Raw genomic sequence first — 17797 nt, 5'->3', positions numbered from 1 at the left:
AGCTTATACATATGACCTCAGTCTTTGAAAACTCATGGAGAATTTTGGAACCAAAAGGCTAGAGGTTTTGGAGCACATTTTCCATTTTTCATATGAAAAAGAAACATGAATTATGATCCTTGTCAAAATTCTAGAAACTATTATTATTATATTATTATTATTATTATTATTATTATTATTATTATTATTGAGACAGAGTTTTGCTCCTGTTGCCCAGGCTGGAGTGCAATGGTGCAATCTGGGTTCACTGCAACCTCCGCCTCCCAGGTTCAAACGATTCTCCTGTCTCAGCCTCTGAGTAGCTGGGATTACAGGCGCCTACCACTACGCCAAGCTAACTTTTGGTATTTTCAGTAGAGACGGGGTTTCACCATGTTGGCCAAGCTGGTCTTGAACTCCTGACCCCAGATGATCCGCTCACCTCGGCCTCCCAAAGTGCTGGGATTACAGGTGTGAGCCACTGCACCCAGCCTAGAAACAATTATTAAAGAAATTGTGGACCAGGTGTGGTGGCTCACGCCTGTAATCCCAGCACTTTGGGGGGCCGAGGCGGGCAGATCACAAGGCAGGAGATGGAGACCATCCTGGCTAACACGGTGAAATCCCGTCCCTACTGAAAAAAAGTACAAAAAACTTTTTTTTTTGGTACTTAGCGACTTAGGAGGCTGAGGCAGGAGAATGGTGTGAACCCGGGAGGCGGAGCTTGCAGTGAGCCGAGATTGCGCCACTGCACTCCAGCCTGGGCAACAGAGTGAGACTTCATCTCAAAAAAAAAAAAAAAAAGAAAGAAAGAAAGAAAGAAAGAAATTGTGAGTATTTAGAAAGAATTTTGAGATTACTAGGAACCACTCGTGTTTACTGAGAAGCTGTGCAAAACAAATGTCATTTCTTTTTCTGGGTGGAGTTGCAAGGTTTGTAGTGCCAATGAACATGACAGACATTGTGGAGCTTCAGTTCAGGAAATTATTTTGACCTTGGTCATTTCTCTAACAGCCTCATAGACAAGACATAGCAATGTTGTCTGGATGATACCAGTTTGGTGCATATAGAGTCGGCTTCATCCAAAGGCTGAGAAAGGTCCCTAATGATGGGCCAGATGGCTGTCTTCTATGTCCATTTCCATCTGATATTTTGCTTTCTAATATCACATAAATGTACAGGATGCCCATTTATCAATTCTGCAGAAATTTCAGAGTTAGGAGAAATGTATCAGCTAGATAAAATATTCAAAAGATGTCTCCATAATGGGCCCAATAAATAAGATGATATTTAACAAGATGCATATAAAGTCTTGAATTGGGTTATGAAAAAGATCAGTTGCACAAGTAGAAGATGAAGGTATCAGACTTAACTACCACCGTTGTGGAAAGGCCAGAGTTCATTTACCGGTAAATAAGAGTCCCAGTGAAGATGCTGCTAAAAAGACTTCTGCAATCTCTGGGCATAGGATGAAGGTGTGAGAGGGTCTCTCCATTTTGGGTTGTTTATATAGTGTTTAATTATAGACTGTCCTTAAGATATATCTTGGAAAATTAGAGGGTAAGCAGAATGGGCATCCTTCCTAGGACAAAATGACAGACGATCTGGAGGCGCTGTGAAAAGAGCAAACTTAGTGAATTGTGAGATGTGTCCTCAAATATCTAAAGGTCTGTCATGCAAAATATACAGTTACTGTTTTCCATCTTCCTCCAGGGAGAAAAACTGGAATCGGTGGCTAGCAGCCAACCCATTGAAGGCCAATAGAAAGAAGTTTTCAGGACTTAAAGTACACAGCCCTGCAGTGGGCTTCCTGAACAGGAGGGAGCTCCCTCATCCCATGGATAATTATAGAGCAGCCACCTGTCAGGGAGGAGTGGAGGGAATTCCTGCACTGGCTCATGGCTGGACCAGATGACCCCGGAGGGTTCTTCTACCATGTGTATTGTATGATTTCAACAGTGACAGTTCCCATTTATTGAGCTTATACTATGTGCCAGGACTGGGATAAGGGCTTTGTGTGCATAATCCCACTGCAGCTGCATGGCAGATAGAGAGACTGAGGCTTAGGAAGTCCATGATAATTGCTCAAGCCCGCACAATGGGAAGTAGAGGAGTGGCATTTTGATCCCAAATTTCAGTTTAAAGTGTACATTCTTAACTTCTATGTTCTATATGATCTCTGGCATACATACTTCATTCTTTCATCCAGTAACAAATGTCTGTGAATGCCTTGTTCTTCCCCTCCTCTCTCTGGCAAACTCTGTCATCCATTTAGACTGAGCGCACCTGCTGTCTCCTCTGAGGCTTTCCCTCACTTTCTCCACACACAATTAATTGCCTGCCTCCTGTGTTCTCACAAGAGGCATGTTGTATTCTATTTGGCTACATTGGTTTTCCCCAATGGACCATGAGCTCCCAGTTACCTAAAGAGTTGGAACCAGTGTTTACTCTCCCCTGTCCGGCACCACAAACAGTGCTTAGAAGATGTTGGCCCTCAATGTTTGTAAATTTGCTTGCTCATACATTCATTCACTCAAGAAACCTAAGAAAGATTAACACCTTATTTCCCTCCCTCCTCCCTCTCTCACTTTAGTCCTTCACACATGACACTTCACACATCATTCTCCTACTCCACCTCCTTTAATGTCCCTTTGTGTTCTACAGCATGAAGTGCAAATGCCTTAGCACTACTCTCTGTGATGAGATCATCATAAAGTGCCAGGCCTCCTTGCCCACCCCTCTGTGCTCCTCAGCCCCTCCCAATCTCTGTCTCCACCATCTTCTTTCCCATTCCCTCATCTTTTCTCAAGTTGTTCCCTCATCTTGAAAAATGCCCTCTTCCACCCTCATTATTTCCTCTCAAAAGTGTTACCTGTTCTTCCACCCCAGTCCCTCAGGAAGCCCAGCCTCACACCCTGATGAGGAAAGTCCTCCCTCCCCTGTGTGCCCAGAGTGCTTTTTGTTGCTTTATTGTGATTGTTTTCTAATATTCTATTTTATTCTAGCTCTTTGAGTCCATGTGATCCAAAGAGTATCTAATGATATCCTTTTTGGTAGGCACAATGCCTTACTGTCTGCAAATTTCTCATGCAATGTAACATTATATATCACTATATCTCCAGTACCTAAGGCAATACCAACACATAGGAGGTGTCTGATAGATAGGTGTTATTAAGTGAATGAATGAAACAGAAGCCAAGCTCCGCATTCTAGCACCAGTTTGCCCATAAAGTGAATAATTCGGGATATTGCATATACAGTCCACCCTTCTGCATCTGCAAATTGAAAATATTTAGAGAAAAATTAAAATTATACAATAAAAATAATACAAATAGAAAAACCAATACAATATGGCAAATATTGACATGGTGTTTATATCATATTCCATATTATAAATAATCTAGAAATTATATAAAGTATACTACAGGATGTGTATAGGTTATATGCAAATACAGTCACCTCTTGGTATCTATGTGGGACTGGGTCCAGAACTCCTGTGCAGATACTAAAATGTATGAATGCACAAGACCCTGATATAAAATGACATAGCAGTCCAGGCACGGTGGCTCACCCCTGTAATCCCAACACTTTGGGAGGCCAAGGCAAGAGGATCATCTGAGGCCAGGAGTTCAAGACCATCCTAGGCAACATGGTGAAACCCCATCTCTACTAAAAATACAAAACTTAGTTAGGTGTGGTGGTGCATGCCTGCAGTCCCAGCTACTTAGGAGGCTGAGGCAGGAGAATCACTTGAACCCGGGTGGCAGAGGTGGCAGTGAGCCAAGATCATGCCACTGCACTCCAGACTGGGCAACAGAGAGAGACTCTGTCTCAAAAAAAAAAAAAAAAAAGGCATAGTATTTGCATATAACCTATGCACATCTTCCTATATTTTAAAATCATCTCTGGATTGTTCATAATACCAAACACAATGCCTACAAATTACTTCATTTGTATGGGTTCAACATAGTACTTGAAGTGCAGCAAATTTGTGTTTTTTGGAACTTGGTGAAATATTTTTTTCTGAATATTTTTGATCCACAGTTGCTTGAATCCACAGATTAGGAACCCACAGATTTGAAGAGCTGACCGACCGTACTATGTCATTATATATAAGGGACTTGAGCACTCATGGATTTTGATATCCAAGGGGGATCCTAGAACTAGTCCTCCATAAATACTGAGAGATGACTGTAAATCTTTCTGGGCTCTGGTTTCATTATCAATAAAAAGGTGGTCCGGGAGAAAAGGGAACTAATTTTTATGGATTTCTTGCTATGTGCAAGGCAATGAACTAGGCATATTATTTACCTTAAAGACTACTTTAGCAGGAGAGAGGGAGAAATATACATAGCAGTGAAGACCGTGGGTTTAGGATCAGACACAGTTAAGTTCAGGCTCTAGCTCTGCTGCTTACTGCGAACTTGGGCAAGTTTAATCTTTTAAACCTCCATTTCTTCAGCTATCAAGTAGTGATGAATAGTGTATCTACAGAAAAGTTTGTTATGAGGATGAAATTAGATGCTGCATATAAGGCACGTAGCCCATCAACTGGCATGTAATCACTACAAAATAAACAGCAGTTCATTATTATTGTATTGCCTGTGTGTCTTATTATTCCACTTTAACCAGTGAAGAAGCAGAGGTTCCAAGAAGTTAAGCAACTTGCACAAGGACACACAAAGCTTCTGTCTGCCTTGTTTTCCCCTCTGCATATGGGACCCTCCAGGATAAATCCTTCTAGGATGGCCATGAGCTTTGCCATACAGCTTGTGTTCTCCTTTCGGGGTGAAATATTCGAAAGCCACCTTTTAACATTTTAGTACCTAGATATTTAGTATCTAACATTAAATATCTAAGAAGCAGTACCAGTTTTCTCGTGATTCTTCTGTTTAATAAAGGTCATAATCTAAGTAATAAGAATATATGGATATAACTTTACCCCCGTGAGACACAAAGCTAATAACTTTTTTGTTATTATTATTTGGCTTGTCTTTGTTCAAAAAATCAAAATACTAGTCAGCACTCCTCTGTGACCAAATGTGGCATGAGCTTCCCTGCCCCATGGAAGGAGCCACACGCCACACTCAGTAGGCATTTGATCTGGGGGAGAAAAAGAAGAAGAAAATGATGACCAGCAGCTAGGGTTGTCCTTGGTGAAGGATGTGATGCATACACATATATAAGTTTTACAAAGAATATACGAGTAGGCAGGGGGAGGGTCGTCTGTGGTGGGATGTTATCGTGGTTATGTGACCATTGGAACTGGGGTAGTCATGCCCTAAGTGTCCAAGAAGACCCCCACATACACGTACCCGAGCATGCACAGGGGGGTTTTATTTGTCATACCCATAACCTGGAGGCACCTACAGGGTGTCAGGGAGCTGCTGCCTGCAGAGCCCTTGTCACTACAAACATAACCTGCTAAAGTGGCTCAAAGCAGTTTGATCATGGGGAGAGAAATGCCAATCTAACCCATTTGCTGTTGATTTCTTAAGCAGATTCAGGCACACAGGATGAAGCACAGCTTTTGCAGGAGTGGTTTAAGCTGGTTCTGGAGAAGAATAAATTAATGCGATATGAGTCGGAGCTCCTAATCATGTAAGTAAGGCAACACAGATACCAGCGAGTCCTAAAAGCAAAGGGGCAAAGGAGGGTGGCTTACCCTCCTAGGCCGAAGTCTCAGGACTTTTTCTCCTTGTGCATACAGAATAGTGATTGAGGCAAATTGATATTTTATGTCTTGCATATCATGCTGGCATTAGTGCAAAGAATCTTTAGCTGTCTGTTCTCTCTGCAGAGTCCTGTGGCTAAAATAGGTTTTGGGTAATGGGTCAGGAGCTGAAGGTCATTTGGACAAGGCATTTTCAATCCATCCCTGTTCCCTGGGTCCATCTTAAAAGAGGGATCACACACCTGCAATGGGAAGGCTGTGTCTGGCCTCCGAGTATAAATCTTGGGAAGGACTCAGTGACATATGCCTGACCACTTCCTGTGGCTTTAAGAGAATGAAGGACTGAGATCTGTCTGGCTGTCCTCTCTGAATGCAGTTGCAGCGTCATTGGGAGACCAGTGGAGATGGATGTCACCACACTCTGAAAAAGCTGAAGGTCACTATACCTGTCATCGTTCTAGAGGGAAAAAAGTAATATTTAGTATCAATTGAAGTGCCACAAGTTGTGCTGGGTGCTTCCATTTATGCTGTCTCGTTTCATTTTTGCCCCAACCCCAGGAGGTAATTGTAAGGGCTTTTGAAGGGGTGTAATAAATAGTACCACTCTTCCCTGCCTGTTCTGAGCCAGGTGAGAAATAAGACAACCAAGTCAATAGAGGGAACGTCAAAATATTAGCTTTATTACCAACAATGGCTTAGATGATAATGGCTTGTACATGGCTAAGTATGACAGCCCAGATTGGCTTGCTACCTTTATTCATTTCCTAGGCTTCAATAACAAATTGCCACAGACTGGATGGCTTACAACAGAAATTTATTCTCTCACTGTCTGGAAGCCAGAAGTTCAAAATCAAGGTGTTGGGGGAGCCATGTTTCCTGCAGAAACACAAGGAAGGACCTGTCCTTGTCCTTTCCACTTTTCCTGGCTCCAGGCTTTCCTGAGTTTGTGGCTGCATCACTCTAGTCTCTGCCTCTGTCTTCACACAGCCTTGCCTGTGTGTCTGGGTCTTCTCTTCTGCTCTTATAAAGACACTTGGGTCATTGGGTTTAGGACCCACTGAGATAATCCAGAACGTTCTTATCTTAAGGTCCTTAACTTAATTGCATCTGCAAAGACCCTTTACAAATAAGGTCACATTCAGTTTCCATGGGTAGGACGTGGACATATCTTTTAGGGGGTCACCATTCAACCCACTACACTAACCAACCCCAGAATTAGACATATACCTACCTAATCACAAAAGGTAGTAGACTCACCTGCTCCTTAGGGGCAAGGCTGTTATCCTAGACCAGTGGGGTTCAGCCAGGGGCAATAACCTCAGAGTATATTTGGCAATGTCTGAAGACATTTTTGTTGTCACATCTAGGGGCAGGGGTGCTACTGATATCCAGTGAGCAGAGGCCAAGGATGCTACTAAACATCCTACAAAGTACAAGACAGTCCCTTCCTCTCACCAAAAAATAATTATTTGGCCTAAAATGTCAAAAGTGTCAAGGTTGAGAAACCTTGCCCTAGAACTATGGCAAGGCTTATTGAGAACACATGTTTGCTGAAGACTGGCTGAGCCTGGGAGAGAAAGAGAGGAGTGAGTTGAGCTCACATAGTCTATTTTTCCCAAATTTACCTCCCCTGGGGTGAGAGTGAGGAAGGATAGGGTTGGGAGAGGTGGCCCGGAGTTACATTCATTGAGTTCCATTGACATGGAAGGTAATGCCAGGAATTGGGAAGAAGGGAGGTCATCTCTAGTGATGATTTGTTTTATCATAACTTTTTTTTTTTTTTTTTTTTTTTTTTTTTTGAGACAGAGTCTCGCTCTGTCGCCCTGGCTGGAGTGCAGTGGCGTGATCTTGGCTCACTGCAGCCTCCACCTCCTGGGTTCAAGTGATTCTTCTGCCTCAGCCTCCCAAGTAGCTGGGACTACAGGTGCACACCACACCCAGCTAATTTTTGTATTTTTAGTAGAGACAGGGTTTCCCCATGTTCGTGACCAGGTTGGTCTTGAACTCCTGACCTCAAGTGATCCACCCACCTCAGCCTCCCAAAGTGCTGGAATTACAGGCCTGAGCCACCATGCCCAGCCTTATTACAGCTTTTTAAGTTGATGCATATACTGAGATTCAGGGCAACTAAGTAATTTGTCCACTCTACCTGACTACAAAGCCCTTTTTATGTAGCTACTGTGTCTGCATTGAGGCCAGGTATGAATGATAAATTACGAAAATGTAAAAATTATTTTAAAAGTGTAAAAACTTTATCAAGCACATTCTGTGCACCAGGAACTATGCTGGGTTCTGTGGAAATAAAGATGGATAAGGTCGTAGACTCTATCTTCTAGGATCTTGTAGTTTTAAGGGAAACACATAGGCACGTGCATAGCACAGTAGTGATAAGAAAACTCAGAAGAGCTCCATGGCGATAGAAGGGTCTGCCTGAGAGTCAGGGAGGCACGGCTGTTGCCTGTGTCCCATAACTGCAGCTTCCCTGGTCAACGCGCTGTAGGAAGGACTTTCCTCTCCAAAGGAGGGTGAATAGGAAAGCTTTGGCATGTGAACTAGACAAAGGCTAGTAGGAGCTCTGCTAAAGCATGGGTTTTAGTTTTGAGAAAGCCCTGAATGAGCATGGAGAAATGTCTTATTGGTATCTTGATTCAAGGCTTTTGGGAACTGGATGCCAAGACACTTCGAAGAACAAGAGGTCTATTGGGGAAAACACCTATGAAGGGAGAGGGAGCAGGAGGAAGTGAGAAGTCTTCAGACTTCACTGCCGTTCTGATGCCTGTAAAAGGAGAGTGGAGAGGGAGAAGAATTGGGCAGGAGGAGCCCCAGAGGCAGCGCAGCTCTGAGAAAGTCTTGGCCAGGCCAATGGGAACATCAGTGCAAAGACTGCCCATCGAGAAATTCCATACAGGCAGGAATGGGGCAACTGCAACACCTCCTCTGTGCCCAGTCTGCATGACATGGAAGTGGATTTTGCAGCAGCAGTGAGCTCATTATGCTTCTCTCAGAAAGTTCTCTTAAAGGAAGGTCTGACCAGTCCATCTCCATTGGCTACCACAGTGGGCCACAAGAAGTTCAGGGTTGATAACAAGAAGCAGGGACCTTGGGCCATGTAGTAGCAGATGTAGTAAAAATAACGCCAGTAACCGGGTATAACAAAGTGACCCCAGCACCCATAGGGGCGATGCGTAATACACATGCAGATGGCAGGTGGAGGCTGGAAGAGGAGGCCCCACCAGGTCAAACCCAGGAACCTAGTCTCGGCCCTCACCGTCTTCAAGTCTCTGTTGCAGTGAACACCTTTGACCTTTCTCTTTTCTCTCAAAACATCCCTTGCTTGTCTCTGTGATGGTGCACTTCTTGTTTTGTTCTTCCAACCTTTGGATGGCTTCTTCCCTGGCTACCTTTTTTGTTTGGCTTCTAAATGTAGGTATTTCCAGGCTTCTGTCTTCAAACTGTTTCTCTATAGCCTTCCTTTTAGGGATCACACAACTTCAACTCTCACCTCTGACCACTGCCACATCTGTATGTGGTCCTCCTTTTCCTGAGAACTCCAGAGTGGCATTTGGGAGCCTCCACATTACCACATGGGCTAGCCTGTAGGGAGCTCACACACCCACGGTGATATCAATGGGACATCCCCTGGCATGGAAAACTTAAGTTCCATCTAGCCTTCACTGAGGACTCACCTCATTTCTTGACTTTGCTGCTCCTCTCAGTGGAAATGCTGAGCCCCCAGCACTCAAGCCTGACCACCCCAAAGCATCACTGACTCTTTCCACCTCTCCTACAGCCAGCTGGAGAGTTGCCTGAGTTTTAAGGCCCCACCCCACCCATACAAAATGTCTCACTTTTGTTTCCTCTATTTTGTTTTCTCATGTACCACAATCAGAGACTTGGGCATCATTGGAGTTCATGCTCTAAGTCAAGTTACTCCTAAAAGAGAGAAAAGCTTTTGATTGGCATTGCTTCTCCCGGGCCTATGCTAGTCATTTCTTCACTATTCTCCTCACCCCCACCGCATCCCTAAAGGGTGGTCTGGATGGCCTTCCGAAGCCTACTGAGAGCACATTGCAGCCTTCAGCTGCTCCCCCTGGTCTCTTGAGTTCAGTGTATCTCAGCAATCTTTCCAGGTACCTTCAGAGATCCCAGCAGCAGCAGAACCTTCAGTTTAAAGACAGGCTAAGGCTGGGCGCAGTGGCTCATGCCTGTAATCCCAGCACTTTGGGAGGCCGAGGAGGGCAGGTCACCTGAGGTCAGGAGTTCGAGACCAGCCTGGCCAACAGGGTGAAACCCTGTCTCTACTAAAAAGACAAAAATTAGCCCAGTGGCAGATGCCTGTAATCCCAGCTACTCAGGAGGCTGAGGCAGGAAAATCACTTGAACCTGGGAGGTGGAGGTTGCAGTGAGCCAATACCGTGCCATTGCACTCCAGCCTGGGTGACAAGAGCAAACTCTGCCTCAAAAAAAAAAAAAAAAAAAAAAAAAAAAAAAAAAAAATTAGCCAGGAGTGGTGGTACATGCCTGTAATCCCAGCTACTTGGGAGGCTGAGGCAGAAGAATCACTTGAACCCGGGAGGCGAAGGTTGCACTGAGCTGGTGCCACTGCACTCCAGCCCAGACCACAGAGTAAGACTCGGTCTCAAAAAAATAATTACAATAAAAAATAAAGATAGGCTAAAACTCCAGTTTTAATAAGGAAAAAAGAATGCTGTAGCTACTCTCAATGAGCTTATTCATCAATGTTTCCTCACAAATCTATAGTATTTATAAAGTTTGAACATTTTCGCACCCAGGGCCCAGGAACTAGAATTAGAAGATCATCAAAGCAGACTGGAGCAGAAACTGAGAGAGAAAATGCTCAAGGAGGGTGAGTATGCTGATGTCTTGGGCCCTTGTTCAGAACTTTCCCCCAGAAAGGCTCTTGAGCAGAGTGTGCCACAAATCCCAGAGTGGGGCGCTCTTCCTGCCTGCCAGCCTGCAAGTCAGAGGAAAGTGCAAAGCCAGCCTGCCTCCCACCAGCAGCACCACAAGCCCCATTTAGCCTCATTCACTTGGGCTGTGAGGGCAGTGCTTTCCCCCATCCCATGTGGCAGTAGGAACGAAGTCCTATGTTCACTTATTCATTCACGTATCCACCCATTCATTTAACACACATTTACTGGGAACTGTGGTCCCGGTTTATGATGAAGAGCAAGCCCTGCCCTCTAGGAGTTTGTGGTCTCACTGGGGAGACTAACACCCCCAGTCCTGTAATGCTAGTTCAGTGAGATGAAGGCCACATCAGAAGGGCTTTGGGATCCCAGAGAAAGGCGGACCTAGTGTTGCCAGGCACTAGAGCTGGTAAAGGAAACATTCCCTCCCAGCGTGGGCAGGGCCAGGGCATCACACATGAGAAAATGATTCCACCAGGAAGGAAGGAAAGTAGAGATAAACTCAACTGACACAATATACTGCTGTATGCATTTATTAGTTCCCGCCAGAAAGGCATATTCACTCTGTTTTGCGCCTGTGTGTTTGCAGTGCCAGATCCATGCATGACCTTCCTATATTCAGACCTAGATCTAAAAGAACAACTTAAAGAATGTCTGTACCTCAGGGATCTAATACTGCATCTACCTTATGAGGTTGCCCAGTATAGGGCAAGTACTGAGCAAATATTAGGCATTGTTATTACTGATTTGTATTTAGGTATTTTTGTACCCAATTTACAAATTAGAAAACTGAGTCTCAAAGAATTTAAATCACATGCTCAAGGTGAATGGTAGGGCTAAGATTTAGGAACAGATCACAGATCAGGGTCTCCTATTCTTTCCCATATGGCAGTAATTTGCAGACTGTTTCTTTATAGCAACAGAATTCTAACAAAATCCTTATGCAGCAGCACTGTACAGACTAAAGTGGTATAAATCATTTTTTATATGTCAGAGGGGCTCAGATGGGTCCATCTACAACAAGCCTAAACTGAGAGAGGATTTTTTTTTTTATTTTTCTGTGCTGTTTATTAAATGAATAGTAATCCTCGAATATACCTAACTTAATAAACCATAGGTTCTAACTGATATCTGATTTATATATCAGATTTGAAATGTTTAATTTGTTCTGTTTCAGGAATATTTGCCACCCTTTGATTCTTTTTAAAAAAATTCTTACTAAGGAGTGAAGGTCATAGGTTTTTCTCAGCCCTCTCAGATGTATCCAAAAAATGTAGTTTCTTTATTCTGTCTGTACCTGAGCTCATCTTCTGCCTACGCATCCTCCCACTGATTAGCAAGGAAAAAAAATAGGAACTCTTTATCCCTCCATGGTAAACTTAATCTGATGCAATAACTTAAACAGTCTTTGTAGGAGATGCTTGGTCTCTTTGGGATGAAAATGTGCAGTCTTGAAGATGCCACCCCTCCCTTCTGCGCCTCTCCCCAGGGTGACTGGCAGGTAATGGGAAGAGGCAGGTCTGTGTGACCTTGTGGTGGCATTAGGACTCTGTGTGGGGTGCTCTGCTTATTGAGTCCCCTCATGGCATCCCCCATCATTGGGCTGCAACTCTCTCTGGTGGCATCTGCAGCTGAAGTGTGTGCTGGTCTCATCCGTAGCCTGCCTACTCTCTCAGGGTGCCTGAGAGCCTGCGGGCATTCCTGGCTCACCCAGCCTCACCTCAGCACATCCTCCATTCAGCACGGCTAGACAGTCTCTCCTGTGGGGTCACTTTGCCCCATGGGGGAACCCTGTGACAGGTCCGCTAGCCAGCTGTCTCTGGTAACAGTGGGGCAAGTAGACCCTTCTAGGCTCTACCCATGCCACATACAGCACACCAAGATCTGGGGGGCCACACTCAGACCCTTCTTCTCTGCCCAGACATGAAGTATTGTCCTATGTTTATACATAGGGGTGCACTTTAAGCTGGCTTCTTTCCAGAATTCCGAACAAGGACAGGGCAAGAGTCCTTTGCCCATCCACCAATGAGATATGACATTTCCTGTCCCCTTTGGGGCTTCCAAGGCCCAGAATGGAGAGATCGAGCATAGGGCTCTAACCCTCTGCCCCTCCTGCCTCTCTTGTTTCTTCTTAAAACTTGAGGTGCAATGGGGTGGTGTTTCTTTGTCTCCCTTTCATCAGACCTACCTGCTTCCTGGCCCAAACCTCAGAGCTAAACCTGATGAGGGACAGTGGTACCCTCTCTACTCTGGGATGAGGCTCCCCACCCAGTCCTCCGTGTGTTAGACACAGGGGCTCTAGGAATTTAGAAGGTCTTCTCCCAAGGCAATTGTCTGCTTGACAAGACTTAAATCTGGCTTCAGAATCCTGTTTTCTGTGTCCAGAGCTCATTACTACTTGTTTCCTACTCTCTCCTTTCATTTTCTAACAATCCTATCTCCCCCGGGCAACTGAATGCCTCAGGCCAATTATCGAGAAGGTCAGGTACTCAAGAAGACAAAGGGAAAAGCAAAGTCAGTGTGAAAACACCTTTCTGTCAGACAGTGGTAGCCTCACTTTGCTTCCCTGTGGTCCCTACACAAAAGGCTAGTTTGTCATTAACTACACATGAAAAAGATTCTGGCCATGCCCTGTGGCTCACGCCCGTAATCCCAGCACTTTGGGAGGCTTAGGTGGGCTGATCACAAGGTCAGGAGTTTGAGACCACCCTGGCCAACATGGTGAAACTCCGTCTCTACTAAAAACACAAAAAAATTGGCCAGGCGTGGTGGGAGGCACCTGTAATCCCAGTTACTCAGGAGGCTGAGGCAGGAGAATCACGTGAACCCGGGAGGCAGAGGTTGCAGTGAGCCGAGATCATGCCACTGCACTCCAGCCTGGGCAACAGAGTGAGACTCCATCTCAAAAAAAAGAAAAAAGGAAAAAAGATTCTGGTCATTGAAACGGTAGCCACTGGTGCAGGTGGTTTACTTAGAAACTTCTCACAGATTTCTTTGCTGTGGCTCAGATATGTTTATGGAAACCGCCTTTTTTGTTGTTTTGTTAGCTTCTCTTTGGGGCAGAGGGAAGGTTGGGGGACTTGATAGGGTTTGGCTGGTATTAAATTCCTTTTCTTACAAAGGGGTTTTCCCTGTCGCTTTGTACATATCTTCAAGATGAAAACTGAGTGAACTGCTTCACCACACCCACCTTTCTCATCTCTCCCTTTAAGGGCAGTTCCTTGGTGTTAAATTCATTTCCTTGTTTTCTGCATTAAAATTAAAGGCAGAACAAGTCCATAACAATCGAGAATGTCCATGCCAAGAACTCTCCTGGGGCCCAATCTTCTCTGAGCCCAATGGTTTTCTTTTTTTTCTTTAGAGAGCCAGAAAGATGAGAAGGATCTAAATGAAGAGCAAGAAATATTCACTGAGCTGATGCAAGTGATTGAGCAAAGGGACAAACTCGTCGATTCCTTAGAGGAACAACGCATCAGAGAAAAAGCCGAGGACCAGCACTTTGAAAGCTTCGTATTCTCCAGAGGCTGTCAGCTGAGCAGGACTTGAGGAGGCCCGTAGTCCCTCTCCCTGGCTGCACGTTGGGACCGGATCAGGCCAAGTGCACCGCACACCCTCATGGGTCTTTCTGCAGGATTTATCATCGCTGGAACTTAAGTTATACCTTACTGCATTTTTAAAAATTAAAATTCTCTTGCATGCATGGCAGCTTCCCAAGGTCCTTCCAGAGATTATAATGAAGAAAACCCAAAGACTCTTTGGCAATTGGCAGTCATCTTCAGCCAGGCTCTCAGACTGGAGGTGTTGTTGGCAGATGACCAGCATTGTTTTCCCTAGGAAGTGACACAAAGACTTGACTTTCCTACTGCTTTTATCATTTTCCTTCCCAATTCATTGAGTTACATACTTTAAGATTTTGAGAAGCTGCCTTTTCATTAATATATCCATATTTGCCTTTTTTGTATGGATGACCAGTTTCCAAATGTCAGAAAGAAGCAGCCGCAGTTTAAAGATTAGGTTAATATTTAAATTGTGTTTCCAGAGAAAGAGGAGAAACCTTGAGATTACTGATTACATAAAGCAAATAACTCATATAGCAGGTGTTAATTCAATCCAGGGTGAATTTAATTTACCAGGTGCATTTATAAGCCTTAATATAATATACATAAGCAATGAGAGCTTAATAGAACATTTGAGCCTTAATTTTATTTTAAGAAGAAAAGAAAAAAGGAAATAAAACTTTAACTTTATGCCAGTGGGATTGTTAGTGTTCACCAAACACTGCTGGCTTAGAAAAGCTTTTCTTCCCCGTGCTATGCTTTTTATGGACCCTGGAAAATAATGAAAAGCATTTTCAGAAAATGAATGATTTTAAAGTACTTTTTAAATAAGTGTTGATCATGGCAAAAAAAAAAAAAAGGGGGGGAACTTCTTTTATTTGTTGATAAAATATTGGTGAGGTTGGTGCTGCTACTGAAACTGAACACACTAGGGTACAAGAGAAGGAATGCTTCTTGCTGGTGGTCTTCTTAGACTCAAAGAGAGAAGTATCTCTCCCTCTCCCCAGGAACTCTACAGAGCAAGGACAAAACCACTTCTGACTTAGAGGGAGGGCTGAATGCAGTGACCCTATTTACCAAATCCCAAACTGGGTCACGGATTTTTTTAATGACATTTCAATTTGAAAAGACAGCTGGAAGATGGAGTTTGTGTGCTGACATGTTGGAATTCCTGGGGCATTATGAGGGTTCCCATGGGGGCCAAAGAAGAGAAGATTTAATATGGTGATGTGTTGTCATAAAACATTTGATTGTTTTTGCTCAGTGGGATTCTTTGAAGATTTAGTCTATTATCGATAAGAGAAACACTAAAGAACTCTTGGTTGTGTATTTGGCCGCTCTCATTTTGGCAAGTGTTTAAATGTGTCATTAGACAAAAGGTGCTCTGCAACAGTTGGCTCTGACTGGAGACCAAATTTCTCTCAGATCAATCCATGAACCACTTCTGTCAGAGACGCTTTCTGCACACACCAATCTGGCCAGCTGACAAGCCAGAAATTAGATGTATAACTGGATTTCCTCTGAGTCAGCCAATGCTTTGGGTTACATTTAAGCACAACTTTTCTATGTTATAGCAAGTTCGAAAGATTGCAGTTCTTTTTCCTTTTCTTTCCTTCCTTCCTTCCTTTTTTTTTTTTTTTTTAAAATAAGAATCAGGTCTTCCAGTGCCTGAATTCTATTATTAGGCAATATGAGGAGGCACCTACCTACCTACCTACCTATGAAAACTGTACCACTTCTGGATATTTATCTATTTTTATTTATTTGAGTATTGGTGAGAATTGATAATATCATTTCCTCATAATTCAGGTTTTCAGGTGTTATAATTTGGAGAAGACCTATTAACACTAAGAAATTGGTACATAAGCTATTTAATATACAAATAACCCAGATGTTTGGGGCAGTGAGTTGTATAGTATTAAAGATTTCAGCTATCAGGCATTTAGAGGTAAGATTATGGATGCACAGGAATATCAACTCATTATAAGAAAAAGATTTATAACTTCAGTTTTCATTCTAGAATGTGCAGCAATATTCAGGCCCCAGTCTTTTCTGTCAGTTGCATAAAGGTGCATCCTTTGATGCCTGCATACATTTAACAGATGATGTTCAAGTTTGTCATGTTTGAGTTGTTATTGTGCAAAAGAATTAATTGCCACCTATTTTCATTTGTTATATTTCCATCCCAAAGAATGAGTCTCCCAAGAGGGCCAAGAGAGAAGGTGATTTGGCCCCTAGTATTCTGTTAATAGATGAGAGAAGCAATTTGTTCACTTTCTTTCACAGGCTGTGCTCTGTGGTTTATGGCTCAGTTTTATCTGGCTAAGTTAAAACATAAACTTCATCCTTAACAGTTTTCTACATACACTGGTCTTTCTGTTTTACTAGTACATAAAAACCATTTCAACATTTCCAATGGACACAAATATTGTGTTTGTTGAACTATCTAAAATGATTCCATTCCTTATTTACAAGAGAGAACGTTCTAAGACTCTCAAAATGTAAAATACTGTACATTTTGAAGACAGTTTCTTTGTATGCAATATGAGTAGGATTATGATGAAAACACAGAGTCTGCAGTGCCCCATAAAAGGGCACTAGTGAATGTGATCAAGGCCAAACTATATAGGACTCCGAATGGGACAGAAAGCCTAGCCTCAGGTCATATTTCACAGTCAGTCTCACACAGCTTCTAAGTTAAATCAAAATGTTTATGATAGTTATAAGATCAGAATTGTACCTAAGTTGGGCCAAGAGGACATTTCTTAAGCTTGCTGTCCCAAACCATTGATTTATTGGTCTATTTATTTAACATCCTCTGAATGCCCATGGGGTTCTGCAGCCCTGTGCCAGATGCTGAGATACAGAAAGAATATTAGTCCTTAACTCCACCTCCAAATAAATACAAAGATCAAGAAATAGGTACCATTCCCAAATACAAAGATGAAAAGCTATTTTTATTATAAGCATCATTCTATTCTACTCACGTTTATCTCAAGCATAAAGAATATCCCCCACTATCACAGGCCTTCTTGGGCAATAAAAATAAGTTTGTATTTCTAAAACTGTGAAAAATAATCTCAGGTTGTACTGTTCATTTAAACCTTGACTTTGGCAGTGTTAGGCTGTTTGGAGTCAATCAATGCCAAGATGCACCATGTTAATTGCAACTGAGAAAGGAAGTGGCAGGTGTTTCCAACCCTGATGAGCTGCAATGAAATTGATGTTTTCTGCATTCTGGAGGCAAATGACAATTCAGCAGTGCCTCTCTTCCCAGGAAGCAGATTTACAGGCTTTTCCTTCCAAACTGAAAATGGCAGCATGCCCCACCCAGGTGGTTGATCAGAGAACTACCTCAGCAGGGCAGAGGTGGCAGGGGGCAGCCGGGGCCGCCACATGAACAGAGAGCGGCAGTCATTGGATGTGGTGAGCTCAAATGTAGGAGTTTATTGTAATAAGAAAGTTCACATACAGGGGAAAAGTGTACGATTTCATCTACTGTTTATCTTCTAACCTCACCGCTGAGTAGCTTGTAAAAGATTAATTTGCTCCAACAATTGGGAACTATTCATGTGGATGGAAATGTGTTATTTGTGCACTGCTATAGATACTGAAATGAACCGAAAATAAATGGTTTTGTGTCTCAGGAATCAAAA

At 43.3% G+C, this 17797-nt stretch overlaps 1 protein-coding gene across 1 annotated transcript in view; it reads left to right on the top strand.

The window, feature by feature from the left end:
• MICAL2 (microtubule associated monooxygenase, calponin and LIM domain containing 2) overlaps positions 1-17797 on the top strand; it is a 244390-nt gene extending 226593 nt beyond the window's left edge. Inside the window, exons 35-37 of the mRNA XM_054437600.2 lie at positions 5481-5580; positions 10447-10520; positions 13946-17797. Coding sequence (XP_054293575.2) covers positions 5481-5580; positions 10447-10520; positions 13946-14130 — 359 coding nt within the window. The 3' untranslated portion in view covers positions 14131-17797. The remainder of the gene's footprint in view (positions 1-5480; positions 5581-10446; positions 10521-13945) is intronic.

This window comes from Pongo pygmaeus, chromosome 9 (assembly GCF_028885625.2).
Source record: "Pongo pygmaeus isolate AG05252 chromosome 9, NHGRI_mPonPyg2-v2.0_pri, whole genome shotgun sequence".
Taxonomy (NCBI): domain Eukaryota; kingdom Metazoa; phylum Chordata; class Mammalia; order Primates; family Hominidae; genus Pongo; species Pongo pygmaeus.
Note: the sequence above shows the minus strand (reverse complement) of the source record. Positions and strands in the feature narration are given on the sequence as shown.